General features: G+C 38.1%; 1 protein-coding gene across 1 annotated transcript in view; it reads right to left on the bottom strand.

Moving 5' to 3' along the window:
* Positions 1-27,253, bottom strand: part of TRPM7 (transient receptor potential cation channel subfamily M member 7) — a 1,848,525-nt gene that overhangs the window by 624,649 nt on the left and 1,196,623 nt on the right. The window contains exon 21 of the mRNA XM_044076371.1: positions 16,024-16,156. Coding sequence (XP_043932306.1) covers positions 16,024-16,156 — 133 coding nt within the window. The remainder of the gene's footprint in view (positions 1-16,023; positions 16,157-27,253) is intronic.

Raw genomic sequence — 27,253 nt, 5'->3', positions numbered from 1 at the left:
AAGTACCTGATGTGCAAAACATAATAACTGACGTTAATATCCCCAACCGGAAAAATCATTCCCTGTTCTTTACAATGAGAACAGAGTAGCAAAAAACACACTCCTGGAGCAATACACTCAACTGTGAGGAGCAGCACCTCTGGCTTCTCCAAAATGTCTGCAAAGACAGAATTACTACAAGTAGCATCACAACAGACAATGCTTCATATTTTCTATAAAGCTTCTCAACTATTTCCTGGGTGAATCTTAGAAAAAGGACTTCCTCTTTGAAAGAAGGCATGTGGAATAGCCAGATGGCATTCCTTACGACAGAAAGACAGTCTCAGCCAAACCAAGGCATTCGGTACAGGCATATAAAAAGAGTTGATGACCTGGGAATAGCAATAACAAAGTCCAAATTACACCAAACAATATGAAAAGCCAATTGAGGCAATGGTATATCTAGGCAAACTATTAGTACTCTACAGAGTACATTTTTTCCTTAACATCATTTAGGGGGTTTATCAAGTCATATTATATCTGTAACAGTCTAAATTAATGCCTCTAGCAATATGTACGTCTTGTTTACAGAAAGGATTACAAATCTAAAAATAACCTCTCTGATAGTTTTTGAATGAGCAGCTGAAATGTTACACACATTAAGTACTGAGGAGCCATTTTTTTAATGCCAGCTTAGTTGGGGGTAGCAATAAGCATTTTTGAGTGCAAAATGGAATTCTATGTCTACATCCCTGAACTGAGAAAGTCATACTCACTTTTTTTGAAGATTGCTTGAGATCAGAATCAGGAAACTGTCAACTTTTCCAATATCTGATTTATAATACAGGACTGTTAAAGTGGCAGGTGAGAAAATAATTTGAGTCCTATGTCTTAATATGGCTCAGAAAAAAAACTCTTGATAATACTGCCCAGAACAGTAGACACCAGTCAGCACAAAGATGGATACAGCAAGACATATGGATCGAGTATGAGGTATTAACTGGAAATTGTCCACTCTTATTAAGCATCTGTTGGGTTGTTTGTTTATGATAACTTGTTGCAGTTAAACTCTTTTTTCTAGTGGCTCCTTTAGCTGTTTAAAACTTTCATTTAAAGGCTCACTGCTGCTTTTTAGCTGTGAGTAACATTTCTGCAGTTTGTTTCCCACCCTCCCTCCCTGTTGGTATAGTGTTATAGTTGGTGGCTTTGCAGTTGCCCGCCCCTAGTGTAAATTTGATCTGGGACCCTCCTCCCAGTCTAGTGTCATTACCTCATTCTACCCAGTACAGGGAGAGCATTTGAGAAGGCCAATCAGCTTAGTTTCTGCTATTCCTTTCTCTCTTTCCTTTCTCTCTTTCCAAAAAAAAAAAAAAAAAAATTATCTGCTTTTACTGTATTTGTGTTTTTTCCTACTTTATTTTGCTTTTGCGTCATCTTAAAAGTACTCAATTGTATTTATTACTGCTTGGTGTAACTCATTCTAAGCCTTTTAGTTTAAGCACCTGGGCTTCAGACCAGTTTTACATTAAGAAGGTTTGTGGTCTGCACTGTAGTGGCAGAACAGGTAGCTTACATCCTTCTAAGTTGGGAACTGCTGATTGAGGGCTCAGTGTCTGTTATTCTAAAAGTGTATTAATTCTGGTTTAAGCACTTGGGCTTGAGGCCAGTTATTTTACATTAAGAGGGTTCGTGTTCTGCACTCTTGTGGGAGGAGAGGCTGGACTCTGTCCTTCTGAGCTGGGAATTTCTGGTTAAAGCTTATAGTGCCTGCATATTTTAACTGCTTCTTACTGAAATTGGTACACCTTGTTTGCTGTAGCATAGACTAGATCCAGACCTGCTGAATCTAGCTTTGTTTGTATAACTTGAGCACTAATCCAGGCATTCTTTAAAGTATTCAGTTGCATTTACTGCTGCTGGTAGTAACTTGATTAAAGTGTAGCTATCATTTCTAAGTCTTTTGGATTAAGCACTTGGGCTTCAGACCAGTTGTTTTACATTAGGAAGGTTTGTGGCCTGCACTGTGGTGGCAGGACAGGTAGCTTACATCCTTCTAAGTTGGGAACTGCTGACTGAGAGCTCAGTGTCTGTTATTCTAAAAGTGTATTAGTTCTGGTTTAAGCACTTGGGCTTCAGGCCAGTTATTTTACGTTAAGAAGGATTGCGGTCTGCACTCTTGTGGGAGGAGAGGCTGGACTCTGCCCTTCTGAGCAGGGAATTTCTGGATAAAGGCTTATAGTGCCTGCATATTCTAACTGTTTCTTACTGAAATTGGTACACCTTGTTTGCTGTAGCATAGACTAGATCCAGGCCTGCTGAATCTAGCTTTATTTGTATGCTTGTTGTTTGTTTATTTCCCTGAAACGCTAATTCCACCTAAAACATGGCCTTTTAGCACTTCTGTGGATCCCTAGTGATATCTGCATTGCTTACTGTACTTATTTTCTTGTTTCACTTGAAAGAAAGTTACTGTTTGTCGTTTTTGCATTTAAGTTACCTGTAACACATTGCATTTAAGTTACCTGGCACTTGCTCACTAAAGCAATTATATAAGTCAGCTCTAAAAATTAAAAGCACTACACCCTCACAAACTCCCTTGAGTACCTTGTTCCCCATTGGCCCTTTTTTCAATTATAAAGGAATTCCCAATACTATTCTAGCATGTCCAAAGGTCAGATGTCAATCTCCTCTCCGGTCCAGCTGGTGAATCTGGGAATCTTGAGGCAATGTTACAACTGCCTCATGTACACAGACAACCCTCTCCTCCTCCCAACAAATTCCAACACATGTGAGAGATGCAACCATATAGCCAAACTGGAGGCTAAGCTCTCTCAACTCAGTACTGGCGTAACTAGTCAGGAGCAGAAGGAAACCACACTCACTACAATTCCAGTCTCACACAGACCTACCATGACAACAAACCAAACACATAAACACACAAAAACATACTCGGAGGCTCTAAATAAAAATCTGTCTAAGCAGCAGAGACCTCCAAAGCAGACACCCAAGCAACCGCTACCCCAAAACAAAACACGTGCAACACATAGCTCACAAAGCCAGTGTGCCGAACAGTCACAGCCCTTAAGGCTAAACAACACACCTGATACACTTGTAATAGGTGACTCTATCGTCAGGCACACTGACGTCCCGGTCACCATGCTGAACAAGGAGAAGGTCACGGTGAGCTGCCTGTCGGGCGCTAGGATCCGCCACATAACACAAGCACTCAGGTCACTCCAAGGCAAGTACAAATATGACTCAGTCATTGTCCATGCTGGTGTGAATGACCTGAGATGTACCTCCCTGGACTACAAGAAAAGAGACATAGAGGAGCTCTCTGAGCATGTAGCCCAGGCCGGTATGACCCTGACCTTGAGTAGCATCTTACCCTCACCAAGAATGATGCCACAATATGAAGACAAGATGATCAATTTCAACAATTGGCTTAAGTGTTGGTGTCATTCAAAGGGGATCCAATGCCTGTCAGCCTGGGATGACATGCTCGACAAGCCACGATGCTTCGCTAGGGACGGCTTGCACCTGTCACCCCTGGGCTTTTGGATATCGGCAAAGGCTCTTGCTACCCCCATAGTGCCTTTTTTAGGCAAGGCTCAAAAGACAAACCCACCTCCATAGGTATCACAAGGGATAAGAAACTAAGAGTAATGCTACTCAACGCACTACCAGGTTATACCTCATATCATGCTTTTCGGCCCCAAAACTTGGACCGAACCACAAAAGGAGGGGGAATATCAATATTCGTCAAAGATACCCACACCTCCAGGTTGGTGGCACAGTACGAAGCATCAGAGACTATCCATGTGCAACTAACTGTGGGTAAAACTGCCTTCCAGTTTATAGCCTGCTACAGACCACCCTCCCAAACACAGGAACCCCACTCGGCCTTCCTGAGAATACTGGAAAATATGAAGGTCTCTCCAAACACCATTATATTGGGCGACTTCAACTACCCAAACATAGACTGGGGGGCATTACTCTAGCTCCAACACCCTAGCCCAAAGGTTCCTAGAATTTATAAACTCAAACGCTATGGAACAACTTGTTACCACTCCCACAAGAGGGGAAAACATACTGGACCTGATCATCACCAACATGGGGACACTATGCTCCAGACCAGAAGTGTATCCCTCACTGGTAAGATCAGACCATAAACTAATCTCACTGGATATTCACATCCCGACCCCACCCCCTGCCCAGAAAACCACAGTGAAAAACTTCTCTAAAGCAAATTTCACATGCCTCAAAACCGAGGCGAAATCCTTCAAAGCCCCTGGGCCTGTGGAAAATACGGCCCAGACCGCAGAATCCTTTATAAACACATTCTATGAACACCTTCAGGAATGCATGGATCATGCAATCCCAAATAAAACCAAGACCCAATCCTCCAAAGGCAGACGTCCTGTCTGGTGGACCCCAGCCATAAACAAACTATACAATAGAAGGAGGAAGCTACTACATGATAGAGCAAAATCCCAAAAAGGGAAGGCATCTCTGATCAGTATTAGCAAAAAACTACAGGCACTCATAAAATCGTCTAAGGCCAGCTTCGAGAGAAAAATTGCACAGGACACTAAGGATAATCACAAGGCTTTCTTTAGTTATGTTAGGAACCTGGGTGGGAATTCCCAGATATGCTCAGAATTAGTCCAAAATGACAAAAAATACACTGAGCCCACAGACATTGCCAACATCCTAGCTGACAGGTTCAGTGCAAACTTCTCCCCCCCCTCCTCACCAAAAGGGCAAATATCTATCCCAACAGAGTGCTGCCCCCCTGACATCTCAGATGCTCAGGTAAGAGCCGCCCTCACCAAAGCAAAAAACACAGCATCAATGGGACCAGATGGTGTCCCGGGTTGCGTCCTACATGAACTCCAAGAAGAGCTAAACCCAAACATAAAACTACTGTTCAATCTTAGCCTTACTACAGGATATGTACCCAAAGAGCGGCGTACAGCAACAGTGGTCCCTCTCCACAAAGGTGGTGCCTCAACGGATCCGGGAAACTATCGCCCCATAAGCCTGACTAGCTTGGTCTGCAAAGCTATGGAAAGGATCATCATGGACCTCATAAATAAAGATATTGGGGACCTACAGACACTGGATCCTACCCAGTTTGGCTTTGTTAAGGGCAGATCCTGCCTCTTAAACCTGGTCGATTTCTTTGAAACAGTCACCAAGGCCATTGACGAGGGGAAGGTGGTCCACACAGCCTACCTGGACCTCGCAAAAGCCTTCGATACAATACCTCACTCGGGCATTATAGATAAGCTCACCAGCTTAAATATAAACCCCTATGTTACTAGATGGGTTGCAAATTGGCTCAAGGACAGAACCCACATGGTTAGAATTGCTGGAGCCATGTCAGACTCCAAACCAGTTACAAGTGGCGTCCCACAAGGCTCAGTCCTGGGACCTCTCTTGTTCGGTATATATTTTTCGGTGGTACAGGCCGACACGGAAGGACTGTGGCTGACCAAGTTCGCAGATGACTGCAAACTGGGCGCCATAATCAACTCTCCGGCCGACACAAGCATCCTCCAAAAGGGCCTCATAGAAACAGACAACTGGTGCCAGAGCCATGGCCTCAAGCTAAACGCCAAAAAGTGTATAGTCATCCCATTTGGCAAAAACAAAGTGCCCACAAATTACCACATAGGTGGTAATCCATTAAGTACAGAAGAGGTCATTAGGGACCTGGGGACCCAAGTTGATAGCAATCTCTCATTTGACAACCACGTGGCCAAAGTGGTTAGAAAAACATTTTATATAGCCCACCTAATCATGAAGGGATTCACATCTAGATCAGGGGAGGACATCGTGCCTCTTTACTCATCCCTCATCAGGCCCATAATTGAGTACAATGCCCCTTTTGGGATGTACCTTACCACACACCTGCAGCAACTGGAAAGACCCCAAAAGTACCTCACCAAGAGGATCAAAGGGCTCAAACAGATGCCATATGCTGCCCGGTTAAAGAAACTCCAGCTCTACTCAGTGGCATACCGCCTGCTCAGAGGCGATCTGTGCCTGACGTATAAAGCCATGTCCAACCCGGAATTAATGGACATGCTGCACCTCAGAAAATCCAAATCCCATCGAGCTACGCGCTCGAGAGACTTGAACCTCAGCACTGAAATAAATAGGACATGCTGGAGGGACAGATTCATAACCCAGAGGCTCCCTTCACTCTGGAATAAAATCCCAGTCCAGGTTAGACAGAGTCCCACATTGACTCTCTTCAAGAAGAATCTTGATGAGTGGATGGGAGATCGTAGGTTTACCCCGGCTATCACTTCTGTGTCACTGTTAGACAGAGGCACAGTATACTAACCTCAAAAAAAGGCATAGCAAAATTAATTTAAAATAGGTGGCGAAAGCCAAACACACTCTGGCTAGGCTTATAAATGCCCTAGGGCAGATAGCCTAGTATGAACCTATGAACCTATGAGTACTATGCTGAGCAGAAAAGATTACAGAGAGTTCACCATGAAATGCCAGTATGGCACAGAATGCCACTTAACATGAGGTTAGAGAAAATACTTTATGGAAGAAAATGGCCAGTGTCTCCTAGGGCCCAGGTTACAAATATGACACCCCTAAAGATAGTGTACTAGAATAGGATGACCCAAGACTGCACATCTTAGCTTCATAAACAATGAAATAAGGCAAAAGAACTGCAGGCCAATCCACAAAAAAATACACAGATTGAGTGTTATCCAAGGGAGGGATCAACATGGAGTGGCGATGATGTGGTGATGACAGAGATTCTGGAATGAGAGACAGAGGCCTCAGTTATTTCTGATTTACTTTCTCAAAAGTACCCAGAAAAAGACGATGGACAGCTTCCTCACAAACAACCCAAAAAGTATGCTTGTGCGCTTACAGTCCACAGGCCTGTGATAGATGCAGCTACATGTTCAGGGGTAGCCAGCAGACCACTGGTGCAGGGCAAGCACTGGCAAGAGATCTGTACTGTCACTCTATTCACAACTCTACACTTACTAGCTCAGTCACTACATCTAGAATGGTGAGCTGACGTTTTTCAGCCAAGGTCTGAGCCAAACAGCACAAACATTATCAATAACTGCAGAGTCAGTATAATAAAGAGTTGAAAAGTAATGAAAAACATACATAAGTACTGAAAAAAGCACAAGAATTTAGTATTTATTTTATATTGGAGTATGTCTTTAAGCAAGTTTTTTTCTTAATTGATTGATTTAACCTAATTCATTAGTTTAATATGTGCTAACTTTTTAGGTATCTATAGACCTCTTCAAGCATGTGAATTATCCTTGTTCTGATGAAGTCATTGTCTATGATGAAAGCGCTTAACAACTAATGGATTTTTAAGCGCTTTCCACAGTCCACTACTGTCTTCATCAGAACAACATCTAACAAAAGCAAATACCTTATATACAAGCTTGAAAACCGCCCAAATCAACAATTAATCAATTATATAATCAACATTTACATAATTTAAAATTTTAAAGCTGTACCTTGCATTTCACTACATGATATTACATCAAGCGTTCCTTAAATGTCTTAAGCTAAAACAACAGACATTACATGTTTAATACTATATAACTATTCTAAAATAATAAAACTGTGTTGAAGAGTAACACCTGTCTGTCGCATGTGACAAATTTAAAATAATATTTTTTGTACATAATGAAAAATATAATATAATAAAATAAACTTATGCATTGACAATGTGTTGGCAATTATCAATGCAATTCATATATATACACACACATAGAATTCATAAAACTGGGACAAATAGATATACAAGTACTGCCTACAGTACACATAACCAGAACATGTAAATGAATTAATATTATATATATTGCCAATTGCACTAAATTACACCTTAACTAAGGGTTTAGTGGGAATCATCTCATTAAGCCCCGGGGGGGTGGCTGCATCCAACCTAATCTGCCACCTAATCTCCTTCTCACCCACGACCGCCTTAATATTACCACCTCGTGGGTTGGGGATAACCACATCCAATATTGCAAATTTAAACATCTTGCATTTGGGGCTATTAATGAGATGCCTCGACAGGGCGTTGTTAACATCACACTTCCTGATACAGTATGTGTGATCATAAATTCTGTTTTTCAAACAACGATCCGTTTTCCCTACATAGAAACTCGTGCATGTTTGGCACACACCTAAGTACACTATATGCTTAGTCAGGCAGTTGCCACCGGCAAACCAAATCTTGCTTTTCAGGCAATTTTTGAGGACTATACTGGATGAATCCAGTATATATTGGCAAAAATTACATTGGCCACATTTTTTAGTTCTAGTTCTCTGAGCCTTGCCACTTTGTTGATGTTTAGATTTAATTTCAATAATCCTTTAGCTTTAAAATTTTAAATTATGTAAATGTTGATTATATAATTGATTAATTGTTGATTTGGGTGGTTTTCAAGCTTGTATATAAGGTATTTGCTTTTGTTAGATGTTGTTCTGATGAAGACAGTAGTGGACTGTGGAAAGCGCTTAACCATCTGTTGTGTCAATAAATTTTATTACTCGAGCATTGAGTCCGGTTTCCTGGTGTCGCTTTGCTGTTCCAGCTAGTTTTCCTGTTTGTTGACCACTGGGATCACTTTTTTGATTTGTGAACTAATGGATTTTGCTGGTGTTTGATTCAAATAAAGTGGAGTTTTCCTTGATGGCTACTGGGTGCATTACTTTTGGTTACTAGTATTTTTTCGTGCATCCTGGAACTTTTTATCATTTGGTGAGTTTGTATTTTGGTTCCTGGCCACATGGAATCTCCTCCAACTCCTGAGCTGGATAGTGGATCCACACAAGCCTCATTGCCCGAGGGGACACCCTTAGGGCGGGCTGTGGAGCTACACGAGCTCAAACAGGATGTGCAAATGCTTAAAGGAGAGCTTTCATGGCTTATTGACTTGCTTACTATACAAAGCATTGGCAGTGGTAAGCACAGCAGTCCGATTAGTTCGGACAAAGTAATTATATGTTCGGGCAGTTCACTACCAAACACTGGGAAAGGTGATAAACTTCCCGACCCCTTTAATTCCTGTTCCTTGAGCTTTGGTAATAGTAATCAGACTAATCTAGTCAATAATGTGATGAAAACTCTTCCTGGATCGCAAACTGGTAAAAAACTTTGTGGCGTCATCACCACAGCACAGGTGCATCATTCCAACTGCCAGGATGGACAAAAGTGTAACGGTGGTGCTTCTAATGATGCTGTTTACCATGGGCGGGATGTTTTTAACATTACAGACGAACAGGTTGGAGCTGTACCTTGTTTGCAAACAGGTACTGTAAAAATTTTTCCTGTATCAGGGAACAATTCCAGCAATGTTTCTAGGTCTCCAGTTATACCAGGGAATCAGCAAGCTAGGACAGCTGCTTCAACAACGAAGGGTGGTTTGCATCCCAGCTCCAAATTTGACTATCTTATTAATAAAAATTATACTTTTTCTAAAGAACAACCTGATGTACGAGGCAACACTGTCAATGCTGACAATATGCACTTTAAATCTTTAAAAGACATTATTTTTACCTTTGAAAAGAAATTGTTTAAATATCAAACCTTGCAGCTCAAGTCTAAATACTTTAGAGAATGTATTAAAGCCAAAGTGGTACCACAAAGCTTACGGGTTTTCAAATTTCCATTTGGGATTTACTATGATAATTGCATTATCGAGGATTTTACTAATATGTTTAATGGGTGGGGTTTTGAACTGTTGCAAAAAGTGTTGGTTTACCATGAAAAAATGCAAGTGGAATTGCAGAATGAATTGGCTGTATTAACTGCACAGATTATTAGTGATTTGCTATTTGAAAAATATGAATTGTTTTCTCAAAAATTATTAGAAAGAGTAGAGAAGAAATGCAATGTGTTATTCCATAAAAAAAGTAGGAAATTGTCCAGGGATATCAAACAATATCAGTTAAAGGAGGCCTATCCGACTAAAAAAATTTTTTGTTAAACATGATATTGGTGTATTAGATGAACAACAATTTTTCAACGATGAAACACTTGTGAATGAGGAACCCGAGTTTGAGGGAACACAAGAAGGTATAGTTAATCAGGATTTTCCCCCATTATGTCGCTCAGAAAGAATTGCAAGCAGGAATTATGGACACAACTATGTGGGTCAGTATCCCAGGAAAAACTCATACAGGGGGAGAGGCAGGAATTACTATTAAGTATACCCCCCAATGTTGAAGGTGATAACATTGTTCACACTTTTGAAGGATTCAACATTTATAATTATACCAACCGACCTATTACTAATGAACATTTTACACTTTTTATGAAGGGTTTTAAATTTGTGCCTGCCAGTATCCCGGACATTGCTGATGGTCTCCTGGATATCCATTTTTACACCAGGAAATTGAATTTTCAGGTCATGTTTTCGAACCAGGAGGTTATTCATAACTGCAAAGGTGGTCTTAGGAAAACTAGTATTTTTAATCCATCTTTGCACCCCCTTATACATACCTTCGAGACAGCTGTTAAGGAGGATATGTATAAACTCTGGGCAGGACACACAAATTTCTATTCCAATCTTAACCCCAAAGAAAGGATTTTATTGAACCAAATTAAAGAGGATAGGTTGGTGCGAATTATGACCCCCGATAAAGGGAGAGGTAAAGTTATTTTTAATACTACTGATTACACCATCATCATTCAGGACTTGTTATTTGATCAGGATAATTATACACAGGGGTCCATTAACCAGATACACATCAGATACCAACGTATTGACAGTTTTTTGTTAGAATTTTTGTTGGATCAACGTATTGATCAGGACACCTTTGATCTTTTGACCAACACCCACCCCAGGGTTCCTGTGATTTTTGGCATACCTAAGGGGCACAAGAGCATTTGCTCCCCACCCTTTCGACCCATAGTGTCTGCTAGGGGGTCCAAGACACATAATTTGTCCAGCTTTGTGGAAAACAAGGTTAAACATATTGTCGAAGGAGTTCCACATTTGGTTAGGGACTCCTGTGATTTTTTAGGACAACTTAGTAAAGAAATATGAAGCCCATGTCTTATTTTATTAACCATAGATGTTAAGGATTTATTCACCTGTATCCCTAAGAAAGATGGTATGGAATTTTTCGAGGATATATTATTTCTCGATTCCAGTTTGACTCATGGGGAGGTCACCTTTATATCTGAATTAATGTCTATGGTTCTAGATTATAACTACATCTATTTTGAAGGGCAATATTATCAACAAATTTATTGGGTGGCTATGGGAGCAGTATGTGCACCAGTGTATGCCAATTTAGTCCTTTTTGATGGGAGCTTAAACATGTTTTCAATAGCACTTGGTGGGCTGAACATGTACTATTATACAATCGTTACCTGGACGACATTTTTATTCTATGGAAGGGAGACAAAGACAATATTACTGCATTCACTGACTATTTGAATGGAACTACTACCTTCTTCAAGTTTACATTTTCCTATCACGAACAACAATTACCATTTTTGGATACATTAATTTCCCATAATGACCATGGCTTCAGATCACAGGTGTTTCGTAAGAGCACTTTTTGCAACTCTTACTTGCATTTCAGCAGTCATCACCCCTTGTCCCAAAAGAAAAGTATTGTTAAAGGACAGGCTATACGTATTGCTAGAATGACTTCTGAACACATCAATGTCAAAAAAGAATTTGTTAATTTGACCAACATGTTTTTACAAAGGGGCTATCCCAAAGACATGATAAATTCAATTTTGGATGAAGTGTATGATGAATTGGGTAGGAAATACAAACCCCTTTTGGGAGTAGGTCAGTTTACAAACCCACCCTTGGGTAGTCCCCAACCCCATTGTGGGTCTGGGGCATTTACAAGAGCATGTATAGTACAATACAGTACTATATCTAAAAATATTAAAGCTATTATGCGAAAAAATTGGAGTATTTTTAGAACCAACCAGGATATTTACCAAACTTTGGGTGACCAACCCTTTTTTTATAAACAAGGTGGGAAAGAATCTTAAGAAATTGGTAGAGAAAACAAAAAATTGTATTGGAAATGGGAATGGGAAAGGGACTACAAGTTGTGGTAGTTGTTCCCAGTGTAGTTTCATTTTTAGGGGAACTGTTACTACACTGAGTGACAGATTAAGGACTAACATCAATTTTAGGAATGGTAATTGTAGAACACAGAGGTTAGTATATCTGGCAATGTGTGATACCTGTCCGGCATACAATGTCGGAAAGACAGAAAGATCTTTCAAATGTAGGATTTATGAACAGTTATATGAATTCAAAAATAAAAAGAAAACTAATGCATTGTACAGGCATTCACTAAGCTGTCCAAATTTCCAAGGCTTCAAGTTTGGTATATTAGACACCGTTGACATTGAACCCAGAGGGGGAGACTGGAAGAATCAGCTTAGCAAAAAAGAACTTATTTGGCAACTCAGGCTCGCCACCAACTTCCTCCAGGACTAAATTATAACATTTCCATATTACCAGCCCTAAAGGACAGAATCCAAATCAAGAATTGGGACCTCAATCAAATAGATGACTTTATGATTATAATTATAAACTTACAAGCATTTTTAAATGTTTTTTTTAAAAGTATTCCTATGTTTTTTTAGGCATGAAAAATGTTTATATTTTATACATACATTCTTTTATACGTTTTAAATACAAAACAAAAAATTATTTTAAAACTGTGCATTTTCATATACTATGTTTCACAAGAGCCATGCATGCATGTATATAGACTTTTATACTTGAGAATTTAGTATTTATTTTATATTGTAGTATGTGTCTTTAAGCAAGTTTTTTTCTTAATTGATTGATTTAATCTAATTCATTAGTTTAATATGTGCTAATGTTTTAGGTATATATAGACCTCTTCAAGCATGTGAATTATCCTTGTTCTGATGAAATCATTGTCTATGATGAAAGTGCTTAACAACTAATGGATTTTGCTGGTGTTTGATTCAAATAAAGTGAAGTTTTCCTTGATGGCTACTGGGTGCATTACTTTTGGTTACTAGCATTTTTTCGTGCATTCTGGAACTTTTTACCATTACTAACACTCTCATAAGGAACACCTCCTGGCTACCTGAATGATGAGCCATTCTTAAGCAGCTCTCTCCCTAATTCCCACTGAAATTCTGGTTAGGGAATGAAACAGCAATGTCCAGTTGGGGAAGGCTTTACAGTTGACAGGTATAGGGCATAAATCACAGAAGAAAAAGCTATGCCTCACACTACTCTCTCAAACAATGAAAAGTACTAATGAACTAAACAAAGACATAAGCCTGTGGCGGGGTACCATGGTTAAGAGTTTCCCTGCTCTGAAAAGCAGTATTTCAAAGCTGCCCAAAGCCATTTTTTATATGGTAATGGAATCAAAGTTGCCACTTCCCTCTGGAACCGTTTGGAATTTAGAACAGCTGAAGTGTTTGCTTTTAAATTAAGGCAGATATTAAGCACACCTCTATTGGCATAGTCCAGTTACACTGTTCCATCTTAACTAGATGAAAAGCTCTTTTTGTAAGGAAAGAATTTCTTCAGACATCTACTCAAAAATTTAAGCCATAAGGTTGTTTATATGCCTTCTTGAGCTTCTGAAGAGTTACTATAAACCTGAGAGCTCTCATCCTGACTGGAAACTTATTTTAGAAGGGTAGTCAATGAAATTCATGTAAAAATCACAATCAACACACAAAGTAGGGGGAAGGAGAAATCTTCTTTATGCTCTGTGAGGAACAGAGGTATGGAAATGAGAAGACTGTTTACACATCTTCACTATCAGATTACATGTGTAAACTGACACTACCCCAGACATATTTTATACCAATTGACATTTTGAGGTTGTAATATACTGATAGCTTGCATCAGCTAACCTACTTTAAAATACTCTCTAGTAAATGCATTTTGATCTACTTGCATAACCAGCACTTGCTATAACACAAGTGGACCAAGCTACAATCATTAAAGAATTGATGCTCTGTGGACATATGCTGTCTGGGTTTGCTTTTGTGCAAAAAGCTGCACTTTAATATTTAGTATTTAGAAGAGTTAACATTATCTGCGGTGGTGGTGCTGCGGTAGCGTTGTCGTCTCACAGCAAGACGTTGTCCCGTTCGATTCTCAGCTAGAGCGTCTACTGTGGAGACATGCGTGAATGGGCGTACCTTCATTGAAGGCTGTGTGTTAGGGCCGGCAACTCAGCACGTAAAAATCAACTGCCAATCATTAGCGGACTGGAGTTCCGCTGTGTCGACCCCTAACCAGGAAAAGCCGAAAGACACAACAACATTTAGAAGATTTAACATTGGAAGACACAAGTTCAGATATTGAGACATCTAGATCAAATGTTACACATTTAAATCCTTCTCTTTGTCTGAGCATCTGAATTAGGTTCCACTTTAACTGGCCTTGAGGTAACAAAAAAGTGCATATCTGTTCAATTTCTCCAACAGGACTGTTATCAGTGACTTTTACTTATGATTTAAGATATAGCTTACCAACAAAGTAAGAACCTTCACTGGTAATACACTAACGGTGAATGTAGAGCACGCCCAGTAAGCGGCCTCTAGGCTCAGTGTACAAAAGTAATTTGCTTTCATAACAGACATAAACCTTCATGTCTGCCGTGTCCCCTTGACGCTTGTGCTCCCTGTGTGGTTCTCAGTCTCCTTTACTGAAGGACCAACTACCTAAGCATACCCTTGCCTGAAAGGGGTGAGCTAGCCAAGCCACTTCACTCCTCCCTTCCCTTGCCAATTCCAACAGGTCACCTCAGTCACACTCAGGGATTTATGTCAACAGAGCTGGTAGGATCTGCTTCGTTTAAATGCAGTCTCTGCATTGTCAGTTCAGATACAACCTTCTTGTGGCAACAGGTGCAAGTGTATGCCTGCCATACACATGCTCATGGGTTCTAATACAGGATATTCCATACACTTACAATTGGATGGGAAACAGGATATTCACCCCAGGGATCATCTGCTCGACAAGGGCACAAGAAAATAATTTTCTTGGGTGGCGAAAGCCAGGGAACCTCTTTTGGATAGGCTTATATAGGCCCTAGGGCCGATAGCCTAGTACTCTCTCTCTCTCTATATATATATATATATATATATATATATATATATATATATACATGAAGACATGTCTAATGAATGTTTGAGAACTTTAACCTTATTCCTTTCCTCAAGTTCTGAAATTTTCTTCAGTAAAAAAAAAAAAAAGAAAAATCTGTATTAAGTTTAATTTTCTTATGTCAGAAATTATATTAAGTTTTTACAGTGAGCACAATCAACTTTATGAGCAGTTTCTTACCAAAGCAAGCATTTACTGAAAATACTTGCATGACATCATGTTTTTAAGACTGCTTCCATGCCTCTCAATGAAACGTAAGTTCCACTTTTTTAAGAAAATGCAATGAAAATGCCCACTTTTAAATTATGTCCACAAAGGAACAGAAGGCAGGGATCAATCAATGGAATACGTGTAAAACATCCAACTAAATTACCAAAAAAATCTGAACTATAACAAAAATGAACTGGGCACTGCCAACATAAGCTATAAGAAAAACTTGCACCATAACAGAACAGTGTACCAGAATGAGAAACTTGCATTAGTTCACGCAGGGGAAAATGTACATATAAAGAAAATTAAGATCCACTGAGCAAATCAATATGCTATGATTACTACTCAGCTAACCCTCTCAAAGTTAGACACTGTCAAAACACAAACAGACTTAGGAAATAAACTTTCAGCTGAATGGTGCTCATCTCTCCAAACAATATACAACATGCCTGGTATTGAAAAATAATGCCTAGCTGCAAACTGGACCAGGCTCTATTTTTACTGCATCTTTAAACATTGATTCATAAAAAAAATCTTTTTCTACTGTACATCAAAAAATATTCAATGCTTTAGTGTTGGATCCCCATGTAATATTGCAACAAATTAACAGTCTACTCCTGATTCTTCCAATGCTTAGACAATCATAATTTTAAACAGTAACTGTACTTACTTAAAAAATGCAATGAGAAGATTAACCATAAGAATATACTGGACAAAGAGGTAGACAGCTTGTAAGAATGGTGTTAACCATGTTCCAGCGCCACAAAGCATCTTCGAGCCGTCCTCAGTGTTGTTTGCACAAACTGTAATAAACAATAAGGTAATACAAAATAAATTGCAACTAGTGGAAGATTAATAACATATCTACACTTAGTGCTCTGCAGACCATCTTCTGCGTTCTTAGTATTTTACTTTCTTCTTTTCAGCCACTTTCAAAATGCTAGCCAAGTAAAATTCAGCAGCTTGTAATGCACTTTGCTGCTCTCCTTTGATAATACAAAGCTTGTTAATAAACACAATTTGTTGAAACAGATGTCCATAAAGAAGATAAAATGAATAATCAGGAACAGATCTAAAGGATGAAACAGTAACAATTTATTTACCCTTTGTTGGCCAGGTTAGGCCAACTAGGCTAGTAACCTCTTTTCAGGGAAGACCTAAGGTGGCAATGATAACACTAGGAAATTTGGCCAAAACTTAATAAACTTCCCCTACTCGTCATTCTTGTGAGTGGGGGACCCATTTTGAAGGAGTAATTCCTCTTTCTGTTACAGGCACAGAGGCAGCCCAGAAAAACAGGGGTGCAGATGGAAAGAAAAGGAGATGACAAAATAGTGAAAGAAATGAAGGAGAAAATAAAAATGAGACCAGAAAATGTGTGCAGGACAATTTCTCAGAAGAAAATGTTTGAAAGAAATTGGTCTGAAGGATGCCTACAGGCACCACATCATATATACCAGAAACTATAAATTAGCTAAAGCCATAACACCCTAATAATTCTTAAACTCTAGCATTCCATTGTAAATACTACATATTTTTCTACAACAATGCAATGCTAGTCTTATACAGCATAACCAAAGATTCTTTGCTTTTAATCACCTGTTCCTCTGTTTTTAGTCTTGAACACACATTTCTCTATTTTGTCAACCACTGTTAAAGTTTTTTACCACTGTTTTTGTCAATTTGTATTAATTTGACTGAATGTGTTAAAGTGTAAACTTCTGTAATGTTTTGTATCTTTATTCAGGAGCTTTTCTCCCCAGGACTCCATTGAAAACGGGTACTTCGGGCCCACTGGACAATCCTGGTAAATCAACTGTAAATAAATAAAGGAGAGGAGTCAGCAAATGGTGGATGTAGAATTACAACTCTCCAGTTGGGAGGGTTACAGGAAACATTACTTAAAGAAATGATAGTGCAAAATGACCCAGAAAATAAAGGAAATGTTTCCTGGGGGACATGTATACAAAAGGAGAATGCAGTGACAATCCTGAAGACTAGTGGTGAGATTTAAAACAAAACATGCAGAGAAAGTAAAATTGCAGAAAAGAAGGCAGAAGAAAATAAAAAACGGAAGCATGTGGTAAAGACTCAAAGTAAAGAAGACAAAGCAATGGACAGGTATGAAGTGTGGCACAATTTAATAGCTCCTTTCGGTGTAAAAGCACATGAGATAACAGCATTTATTCTTAATAATAAAGAGACATTCTGGGACATTATATTTGAGACTGTTTTTTTCCATGGAACATTTTCTTGGAGAATATGAAAAAAGGAAGACTATAACCCATGGAATATTTATATGATAACATTTAACAGGGGAACAAAATTGAAGATTAATGTACAATTTCGAACAGAGGTAGAAAGACAGACTTTGAAAGGACATTTGAAAGGTTCATGAAAACATTTAACAGGGATAGGGGTTTGTGGACTAGTGGTTGGGGTTGTAACATTGTGTTAAAAATAAAAAGAGAAAAAATATATACATATACCAAGCGTGATAAATATGGAGGGGAATAGAGGTGTTGTAAAATACTGGGGACAACACAAAATGTGCTATTTTGTGGAAAGAAAATTATATTTTAATAGTAACAGTGACAAAAGAAAATGTTAATATTTATGGGAAAATGGGATGTGATGCAAGAAAATGTGAACTGAAATGTTACAAATGTAACAAAACTGGTTATTTATGGATGGATTGCAAATATGAAAAAAAAAACAGTACGGAAAAAGAAAAAGAGAGAAAAGAAAATGAACAATGAGAAGAAATTTTAGAAGCAGCAGAAACAGAGAAAAATTAGATGAGAAAAAAAAATAATAAAGTGGACATAGAAGAAGGTCCTGAAATAACGAAAGAAGACATAAGTTAGGAGGTAGTAATAGGGGGAAAAAAGAATTCTATTGGCAAAATGGTAAAAGACAGAAAAGGAAACTTTAAAGGGACAAGTACAAAAAAAAGGAAGGAAATGGATGAAACAGAATATATACAGATAAAGATTTGGACTTGATATAACAGTTAAGGTGCTTACTCACAGACACAAGGTACAGTGTTTGATTCTCGCCTGTGGGAAAGAAATTGGTTAGGCTTAGAAAGGCCTGTAAAGAAAGCTAGCCTAGTAATTAGTTAGGAACTTAAGAAACCATGAATCCAAGGAAAAACAAAAATTAAAACTTTAGAGTGCTTCCTGTAAATGTGAACAGCATTAATATAGCAAGAAAGACAGGAATTTTGGAGTGGTGTAATACATGTGATGTAGATGTAATTATATTAGAAGACACCAGATTTTTAACAAATGAAACATTACAGAGAAACTTTGGGATGGAAAGACAATTCTAAATTTGGGAAATTAGACATGTTCTGGAAGAGCTGTATTCTGTAGAAATGCGGTAAATATATTAGCTGTAACTTTGGCAAAACTGGTAAAATTAACCACTGTAGATTTAAAATGGAAAGAACAAGTACATAGAATTATAACATTATATGTTTATACCAACTGTAAACAAAGGGGAAAGCTTTTTTCATCAGATTTTAGATGATGTAGTGATTAATACAAATATTATAATAATTATATATTATAAGGGGAGGTACTTGAAACATGATTTTCTGATCACACTGCAATACTGCTACAGAAAAAAGAAAACAAGGAATATATAAAAATAAGCAAAGAAATAAAAAAGATAAATGAGAAATCATGGAATGAAGAAGGAAAAAGATTAGTAATACAGTGAGAAAAGGTCATATTACTGTGAGAATATTTTATAAAAATTAGTCTGAATGGTGGATGATATTTAAGGATCAATATAAAGAATGTTTTTTTTTTTTTTTTTTTTTTTTACAGTGACAATATGTCAGAAAAGTAGAGAAAAAATATTAAAGAACATATAATGATGCACTGGAACATTTAAAACATAATGACAGAAAGTACTTTGACAAAGAAAAAGAATTATATGAAAGAAATAAAAAAATACAAGAACTGTTATACAAGCAAAGACTTGTTTTACAAGGAAAAAGAGAAGTGCCAAGTTACTTAAGCAGATTAGTAAAGAAATATGGTAGTGTAATGAGGGAAATAAAAATGAATAAGGAGAAATAGAACTCAAGAAAAGACTATGAATAGTGCAGTACAATACGTACAGGAAATGTTTAAAGAAAAAAAAATTAGTGAAAAACACGGAAAGTAAAAAAAAAAGTAAAAAAGTTAACAGAAAAAGAGAATAAAGAGTTGGAAAAGAAGTATAGTATAAAGGGGAAGAGCTGTCAAGAATTATTAATGACAGAAAAATTGTAGATGACATGAACAGAAAAGAAGGGATAAAAATCATGACAGGAGACCTTAAGACATTTGACACAACTGGACAAGAAGTCTTATGAGTAATAGAGAAAAATATAATAAAGTTAAGAAATTATCAGCATATAGTAATAATAAAGTAAAAATACTTGTAAACAGCTGGTTAAGCCAAGAGGTACATATAAAGAGTGGTGTAAAACAGGGATGTCCAATGAGTTGTATACTCTGTGCATTAGTTATGAATGTGATAGCATGTTAAATAAATTACAAAATGAAGAAGTTTAGGTATACAATACCTGAAGAGTTAAGAATTCCAGTTCTGTTAACATATGCAGATGACATTATAATAATTGCAAAAAAAAAAAACAAAATTTGGATAAAAGAAGTGATACTCTGCACAAATGAGTTTCTAGAGATGATAGGGAAGAGAAAAGTAAAGGTTTAAATGATGTAGTAAAGATTGGGGGTATATATTTTACAATGAATGAAATTTCTGTGTTTGCTATAAAATTTGGGAATAAAGATATTAGTAGAATTCAATAAGAAAAACAACAGAAGAAATAAAACAAACGTCTTTTCTGGAGAACAAATAAATTATCATTAAAAAAGGGCTTATTTGTTAAATCCAATACTGATGGGAGAAATATCATACTAAGCAAGTGTATTTACGTTGCCAACAGAATTTGAAAATTAATTATTGCAGACATTTTTTCATTTATATGGCTTCAAAACTAAACCCAGTAAAAAGTGGAGTTTTTTATGTAAATAAAGAAGATTCTTTAGGGTTAATTAACCCAGTGGTATACTCTGCTTCATTAAACCTGTACAAAGTGTTAAACTGGATAAATGAATAAGATGAGAGATTAACAATAAATTGTATAAATATAGGTATGATAAATTTGGGAGTATAGTAAAGAGTAAAATACATAAATAATTCATAAATGAAAAAAATGTGATCAAGAAAAATATTTTTGTGGAAAACAAAAACTGATGATATAGAAAAAGAAAAAAAAATGTATGCAAAACATTACTATGTAAAACCATGGGAAAATCTAACAGATGAAAAAATTAAAGCTATTAAAATAAGAAGCAAATGGCATAACCAGAAAGTAGAATGTTAAGATTTATTGTGGAGAATGGTAATAGATAACTTGCCAGTAAACGGAAATATGTCATATAAAAAGAAAAGTGATATATGTTTACATTATCCAGAAGAAGAAACTATGGAACATGTGGTTTTGAAATGTAAGAGTAAAACTGTTATGGGGAAAACTATGTAAAGAAGATTTTTTTTGAAGATATAAAAGAAATGGATACAATAAACATGGTAATGATTAAATATAGATACTATAAGAATAGAAGTAAAGAACATTTTAAAAGAATAGATAAGTTACTTTATATTATATGGGTTATATGGAATGAAAGAATAAATGAAATTATATTTAATGGTAAATGGATTTTATCAATAATATTAAGTAAAGTTAGATGGTGGTTACGGAAAAAGGACTGGGGGTCTAATAGGGATGAAAATTTAGCATGATCGTAAAGGAAATTACAAATATGTGTAAACCGATTTATATATTTTTATATATGTAAATATTTGCAAGTATGTAAATAAATTATTTTTGTATATAAATAAAGGACCCCTACTTTTTTCAATAGATGCAGTGGGAGCTTGTGATAATGTTACACATCTGGTACGCTGTGAAAAAAAAAAAGCTACAGACACAAGTCCGCCAAACAGAGAACACTGCATTCCTAAACAAGTACCAAACACATGCTTGTAAAAGTGGTTCTTATTTTCAAGTATTAAAAATAACCATGTTACATTTTTTATGGTCATAGTAAAGTAAAGGATCAAAATATGTTTGTGTCAACTCAATGACACAGAGGCAGGGAATCCAAGTGCAATGTCAGTGAACCAGGTTTTGGAAACTGATTCAACTCTCCTGAAGGGTCAGCATGAAAGGCCAAGAAGATTTGGTCAACAGCCTGCTCTCATATATTAGAATGATGGTGTAAGAGTCTGTGCCACTTGTATGATCTTTCTTCCTGGGGACCAGGAACCCCACAAGTAAGTGCAAGTGAAGAGTGAAAGGGGAAGGAACAAGAGATCTAGTGCACAATGTACAGAAGCACACCTTTTGTGCACCTTCCTTCATGGCACACTGATATTACCATCACCATATTAGGGAACCTGAACACAGCCACTGCAAATGACACATTCCTGCTCTCATCCTCATCAATCCTCCATCTGAATTGGAGATTGTCCACTAGAATATACCTTCTCAGCAGTCAGAAAGCCTACTTGGTGAAAGGTCATATGTTGTCATGGGTAAAGAAGTGCTCAATTACTGTAGACTCTTGGAGAATGGAGAAGGCTAGGCAGATAGCTGGAAGAACTGCAGTGTCTGGATGAGTCAGTCCGTGAAAACATAAAGTACTACTTACATACATACAAAGAAAAAAAAACATTTTGTGTTACTAGATGTTGATTTTACAAAGCAAACTCAAAATCTCCTTCTAGTGTGCAAACAAACAGTTACAGTGTATGATGAATGAGATTTCAGGACAGTGACCCTGCTCAGAATTTGTTATTCAATACAACCAAAGCTGTTTAGGGCATTCTAGTGAAAGGTGCTTTAGCATGCTATAATCAAACGAAAGCAACAGCACAACTCACATCAAAGCTGCATCATTCCATTGGTTTTATACGTACTTTTGTTAACTATCATAGCTGCTCTGGAATACTTCATAAAAAGCAGTTGTCAGAAAAAATTAGATGAACAGCTGTTCTCCTACCACTGGGTTCAGAGTTATGGTGTCCTCTGTAATTTTGCTCACAGGAACAGCATGAACATGAACCTTATATAGCAAAAGAAAAAGTTATTACAGATGCCAGACGCTTACTGTACATGTACTAGTGAATTTGAAAACTGTCTGTTGTAAAACAGCACTTGTGGTCGACTGTGAAGAAATGGCTCATCTCATCTTTTGCTTCAGTGCAACAAATTCTACCTGTCTATATAGGTTCATAGGTAGGTACTAGGCTATTGGCCCTAGGGACTATACAAGCCTAGCCAAAAAGGTACCCTGGCTTTCGCCACCCAAGAAAATTATTTTCCTGTGCCCCTGTCATACAGAGTCACAGAAGTGATCCCCAGGGTGAATTTCCTATTACCCATCCAATCATCAAGATTTTTCTTGAAGAGTGCTAATGAGGAGTTCTGTTTGACATAGACAGGTAGTCTGTTCCAGAGTATGGGAAGTCTCTGGGACAGGAATCTATCCCTCCAGCATGTTCTGTTTATTATGGTGACAAGGTTTAGGTCCCTAGAGCGTGTAGCTCGGAGGGATTGGGATGTCTTTAAGTGGAGCATATCCAACAGCTCTGGGTTTGACATAGCTTTGTAGGTTAGGCAGAGATTACCTCTGAGTAGGCGATATGTGACGGAGTAAAGCTGTAGTTTTTTGAGACGGTCTGCATAGGGCATCTGTTTGAGGCCAGTAATCCTCTTTGTGAGGTATTTCTGTGGCCTTTCCAGTTGTTGTAGATGTGTTGTGAGGTACATACCAAAAGGGGTGTTGTACTCTATAATGGGTCTAATGAGTGATGAGTAGAGAGGAACAATAATCTTTTTTTCTGGATGAGAAACCTTTCATGATGAGGTGTGCCACGTATAAGGATTTCCTGACCACTGTGGCAATGTGATTATCAAAGGAGACACTACTGTCCACCTGTGTCCCAAGGTCTCTTATCACACTTTCAGTGTTAAGTAGACTACCACCTATGTGGTAATTCATGGATACAGAGTTTTTACCAAAGGGGATGACAATGCACTTTTTTGCATCGTGCTTGAGGCCATGGCTTTGACACCAGGCATCTATCTCAGTGAGGCCCTTTTGTAGGATGTCCACATCGTTAGGAGTTTCGATTATGGCTCCTAGTTTGCTGTAATCTGCGAACTTAGTAAGTCAAAGACCTTCTGTGTTAGCCTGTACTTTAGAGAAGTAGATACCAAACAAGAGAGGACCCAGGACTGAACCCTGTGGTACTCTACTTGTCACTGGTCTGAAGTCTGACTTGGAGTCTGTTACTTTCACAGTGTGGATTCTGTCAGTAAGCCATTTGGCAACCCATCTTGTGACATAGGGATATATACCTAGTTTAGTGAGTTTATCGATAATTCCAGAGTGGGGGATGGTGTTGAATGCCTTGGCGGGATCTAGATAGGCTGTGTGAACCACCTTGCCCTCATCTATGGCTTTGGTGACTGCTTCAAAGAAGTCTATCAAGTTTAGGAGACATGATCTGCCTTTTACAAACCCGAACTGTGTGGGGTCCAGAGTTTGGAGATCTCCAATGTCTTTGTTTATGAGTTCCATGACGATACGTTCCATGGCCTTCCAGACCAGGCTCGTCAGGCTAATGGGGCGGTAGTTCCTGGGGTCTGTCATAGCTCCCCCTTTGTGGAATGCGATAACCGTCGCGGTGCACCATTTAACTGGCACAAAGCTTGAGGTGAGGCTATGACTGAACATGGTACTTAGGTGGGGTGCCAGTTCATTCTGCAGTTTGTGTAGAAGGCAGCCTGGGATGTTGTCAGATCCCATGGATGCTGTGTTCTTGGCTTTGGAGAGTGAGGTTTTTACCTGTGAAGTCGTGATTACAGGAACTTTGCATTCTTCCGGTATAGAGATGGGCCCTTTAGAGGGTAAAAGGGAAGTAAAGTTAGCACTGAACCTATCTGCCAGGATGTTGCCACTATCAGTTGGTTCTGTATATTTAGTACCATTGTGCTGTAACTCAGAGAAGATCTGAGTGTTGCCATTGAGATTCCTGACACAGCTATAGAATGCTTTGTGGTTGTCTTTGAAATCAGTGGCAATTTTGGTTTTCATAACTAGCTTTGGAGGATTTTATGAGGGATCTCAGCTTCTTAGTGAGGCTGATGGGAGTTCCTCCAATCATGGGATTTTACTCTTTTTTGCAACAGTTTCTTTCTTCTGTTGTAGAGTTTGTTTATGGCAGAAGACCACCAGATTGGCTTCCTTTTTTTTGGAGGATAGCATCTAGGTTCTGTTATGGATAGCACTATCCATGCACTAGTGCAAGTGCTTATAAAGTGCATTTGTGTAAGATTCATCAGTCGGACCTCTATTGTCCATCTGCATGGGTGTCGTGAAGTTTGCCACTTCTGTCTTCAGAAGCGTGAAGTTGGCTTTGGAAAAAAAATTTACGGTTGTTTTCCTAATGGGGGGTGAGAGCGGGATGTGGATGTCTAGGGTAATTAGCTTGTGGTCGGATCTGACCAATGAGGAATTGACCTCTCGTGTGGAACACCGGTTGCCCATGTTGGTGATGACCAGGTCTAGGATATTACTGCCCCTGGTGGGGGTGTGGATAAGTTGATCCAAGGCATTGGAATTGATGAATTCCAGAAAACACTGAGCAAAAGTGTTGGTACATGAGTAGTTTTCCCAGTTAATGGTGGGGTAGTTGAAATCACCCATTATTACAGTGTTGGGTTGTACCCTAATATTTTCCAGTGTATCAAGAAAAGAGGAGTGGGAATACTGAGGCATGCTTTGGGGTCTGTAGCAAGTTACAATCTGGATTGCGGTCTTGCCCAGAGTTAGCTGAACTTGGATAATCTCAGGTACATTATGCTGAGCAACTAGCTTGGAGGTGCGGATATCCTTAATGAATATGGACACACCTCCACCTTTAGTGTTTTGGTCCGGGTTAGGTAGCCGTAAGGTGTGGTATGAATTATAGCCTGGTAATGCAGGGGTGCTCTCAGGAGCTTTGAACCAGGTCTCTGTCACTGCGCAGATGTCGATGTTCTCCATTTTAAGGAGTGCCTCGAGTGAGTGCATTTTGAGGTTTAGACTTCTAGCATTGCATAGCATTACCCTCAGATTTTGCTTGCTTGCACCTGTTACAGTGGTGAGTTTAATTTGAATTTTGCCTAAAAAAGGCAAGAGCCTTTGCCAGTATCCGGAATCCCAAGGGTGACAGGTGCAGGCCTATCTGGCAAAGCATCATGGTCTGTCGATCATGTCATCCCAGGTAGACAGATACTGGATTCACTTACAATGACACCAGAAGCTTAGCCAATTGTTGAAGTCAATCATTTTGTCCTTGTACTTGCCATAATTGTATGTTGCCATAATTTTAATTTTAAATTCTGTGTACCTGTACCATTACTTTGTCATTCTTGCAGAATTAAGGTAGCTTACACTACTCAATTTCTTCAAGTCTATGAAAGTATACATAGTGCTTTTAGCAGAGTCAAGCTACCACTTACCTCTTACCCTCTCTCTTATATGGAGTCCTTATCCTGACCAGCCTACAAGCCTCACTTGCTTCTAAACTTGAACAGTGCTATAACAAAGTTGTAAAATAAAAATAAAAGTACCGAACCTACAAGGCTAAAATAAATAACTCTTTAATGATAAAAACACACAAAAGGGTAAGCGCTTTCACAATGATCACATCGCTTCATCAGACAAAGCAAAATGAATCCATTAACACTTAAACAGAAAGAATGGTAAATTGCATGATCTAATAAATAACACATGACATCAGTTTAAAAAATCACTTATAACAAAATAAAATCACATATAAAAAAGTGGTAAAGCAAAAAAATCATTATCTAACTTTACAAAACATTTAGTGTTTCAGAGGATGTCCTTTTAAAAAGGGTTTTAATGAGAAAACACCATTTAAACCTGGACGTCTTTCTGTATTAAGTAGCAGAATCCATTTCTACTCAGCTGCTTCAGTGCGATTCATCTGGTCCTCACCCCTCAGGTTTGCATCTAAAACCTGTAGTACAAAAAACTTAAAGACATGTCCAGAATCATGATGTAAAATATGCATAGCTAATGCGTTATTTTCCTTTTTATTTTTAATATCCCTTTGATGTTCAAGAATTCTGTCTTTAAGAGATCTATTTGTTTTGCCTATATAGAAGGCATGACACATTTGACAGAAAGTGAAATAAACAACATTAGCAGTTTTACAATCTGCATAATAATCAAACTTAATAACAAAACCCAATTCAGGGTGTGTATAGGATGGACCAGTGAAAATGTAGTTACATGCTGAACAACCCCTACAAGGGAAGGTACCCTATCTAGTAGATATATTACCAGCTATGTATGTGTGTGATCTATAACACAAGTTTTGTTTTATAGATCTATTGTTCCTAAAGGAAAAAGAGGGTATATCACCAATTTTATTCTTAAGTTCTGGTATGTCATTTAATATTTTCCAGTTATTCTTGATAATATCGCAAAATTTATTTATATCACCGGAATACTGCAATGAAATCCTAAAAGTATCTTCTGTACAGTCCTGTTGTTTTTTAGTGGTACTAATATTTGATGTATGTCTAAAATGAGGTCTACATCTATCATCTCTGTATGCCCAGGCCTCTGTGATGGATGTATCTATCTCTAATTCATGGTAGCCTCTCTGCAAAAATTCTTGTTTTAGAGAGGCAAGAGTTGCATGTGCATCACAGTCATCATTATGTAATCTCAAGACTCTATATACCTGTCTATACCAAGCATATACTTTACCTATTACTCTTGTCATTTGATCAT

This window comes from Protopterus annectens, chromosome 7.part0, assembly GCF_019279795.1.
Source record: "Protopterus annectens isolate FY-2018-M chromosome 7.part0, PAN1.0, whole genome shotgun sequence".
Taxonomy (NCBI): domain Eukaryota; kingdom Metazoa; phylum Chordata; order Ceratodontiformes; family Protopteridae; genus Protopterus; species Protopterus annectens.
This window is presented reverse-complemented; position numbering and strand designations above follow the sequence as displayed.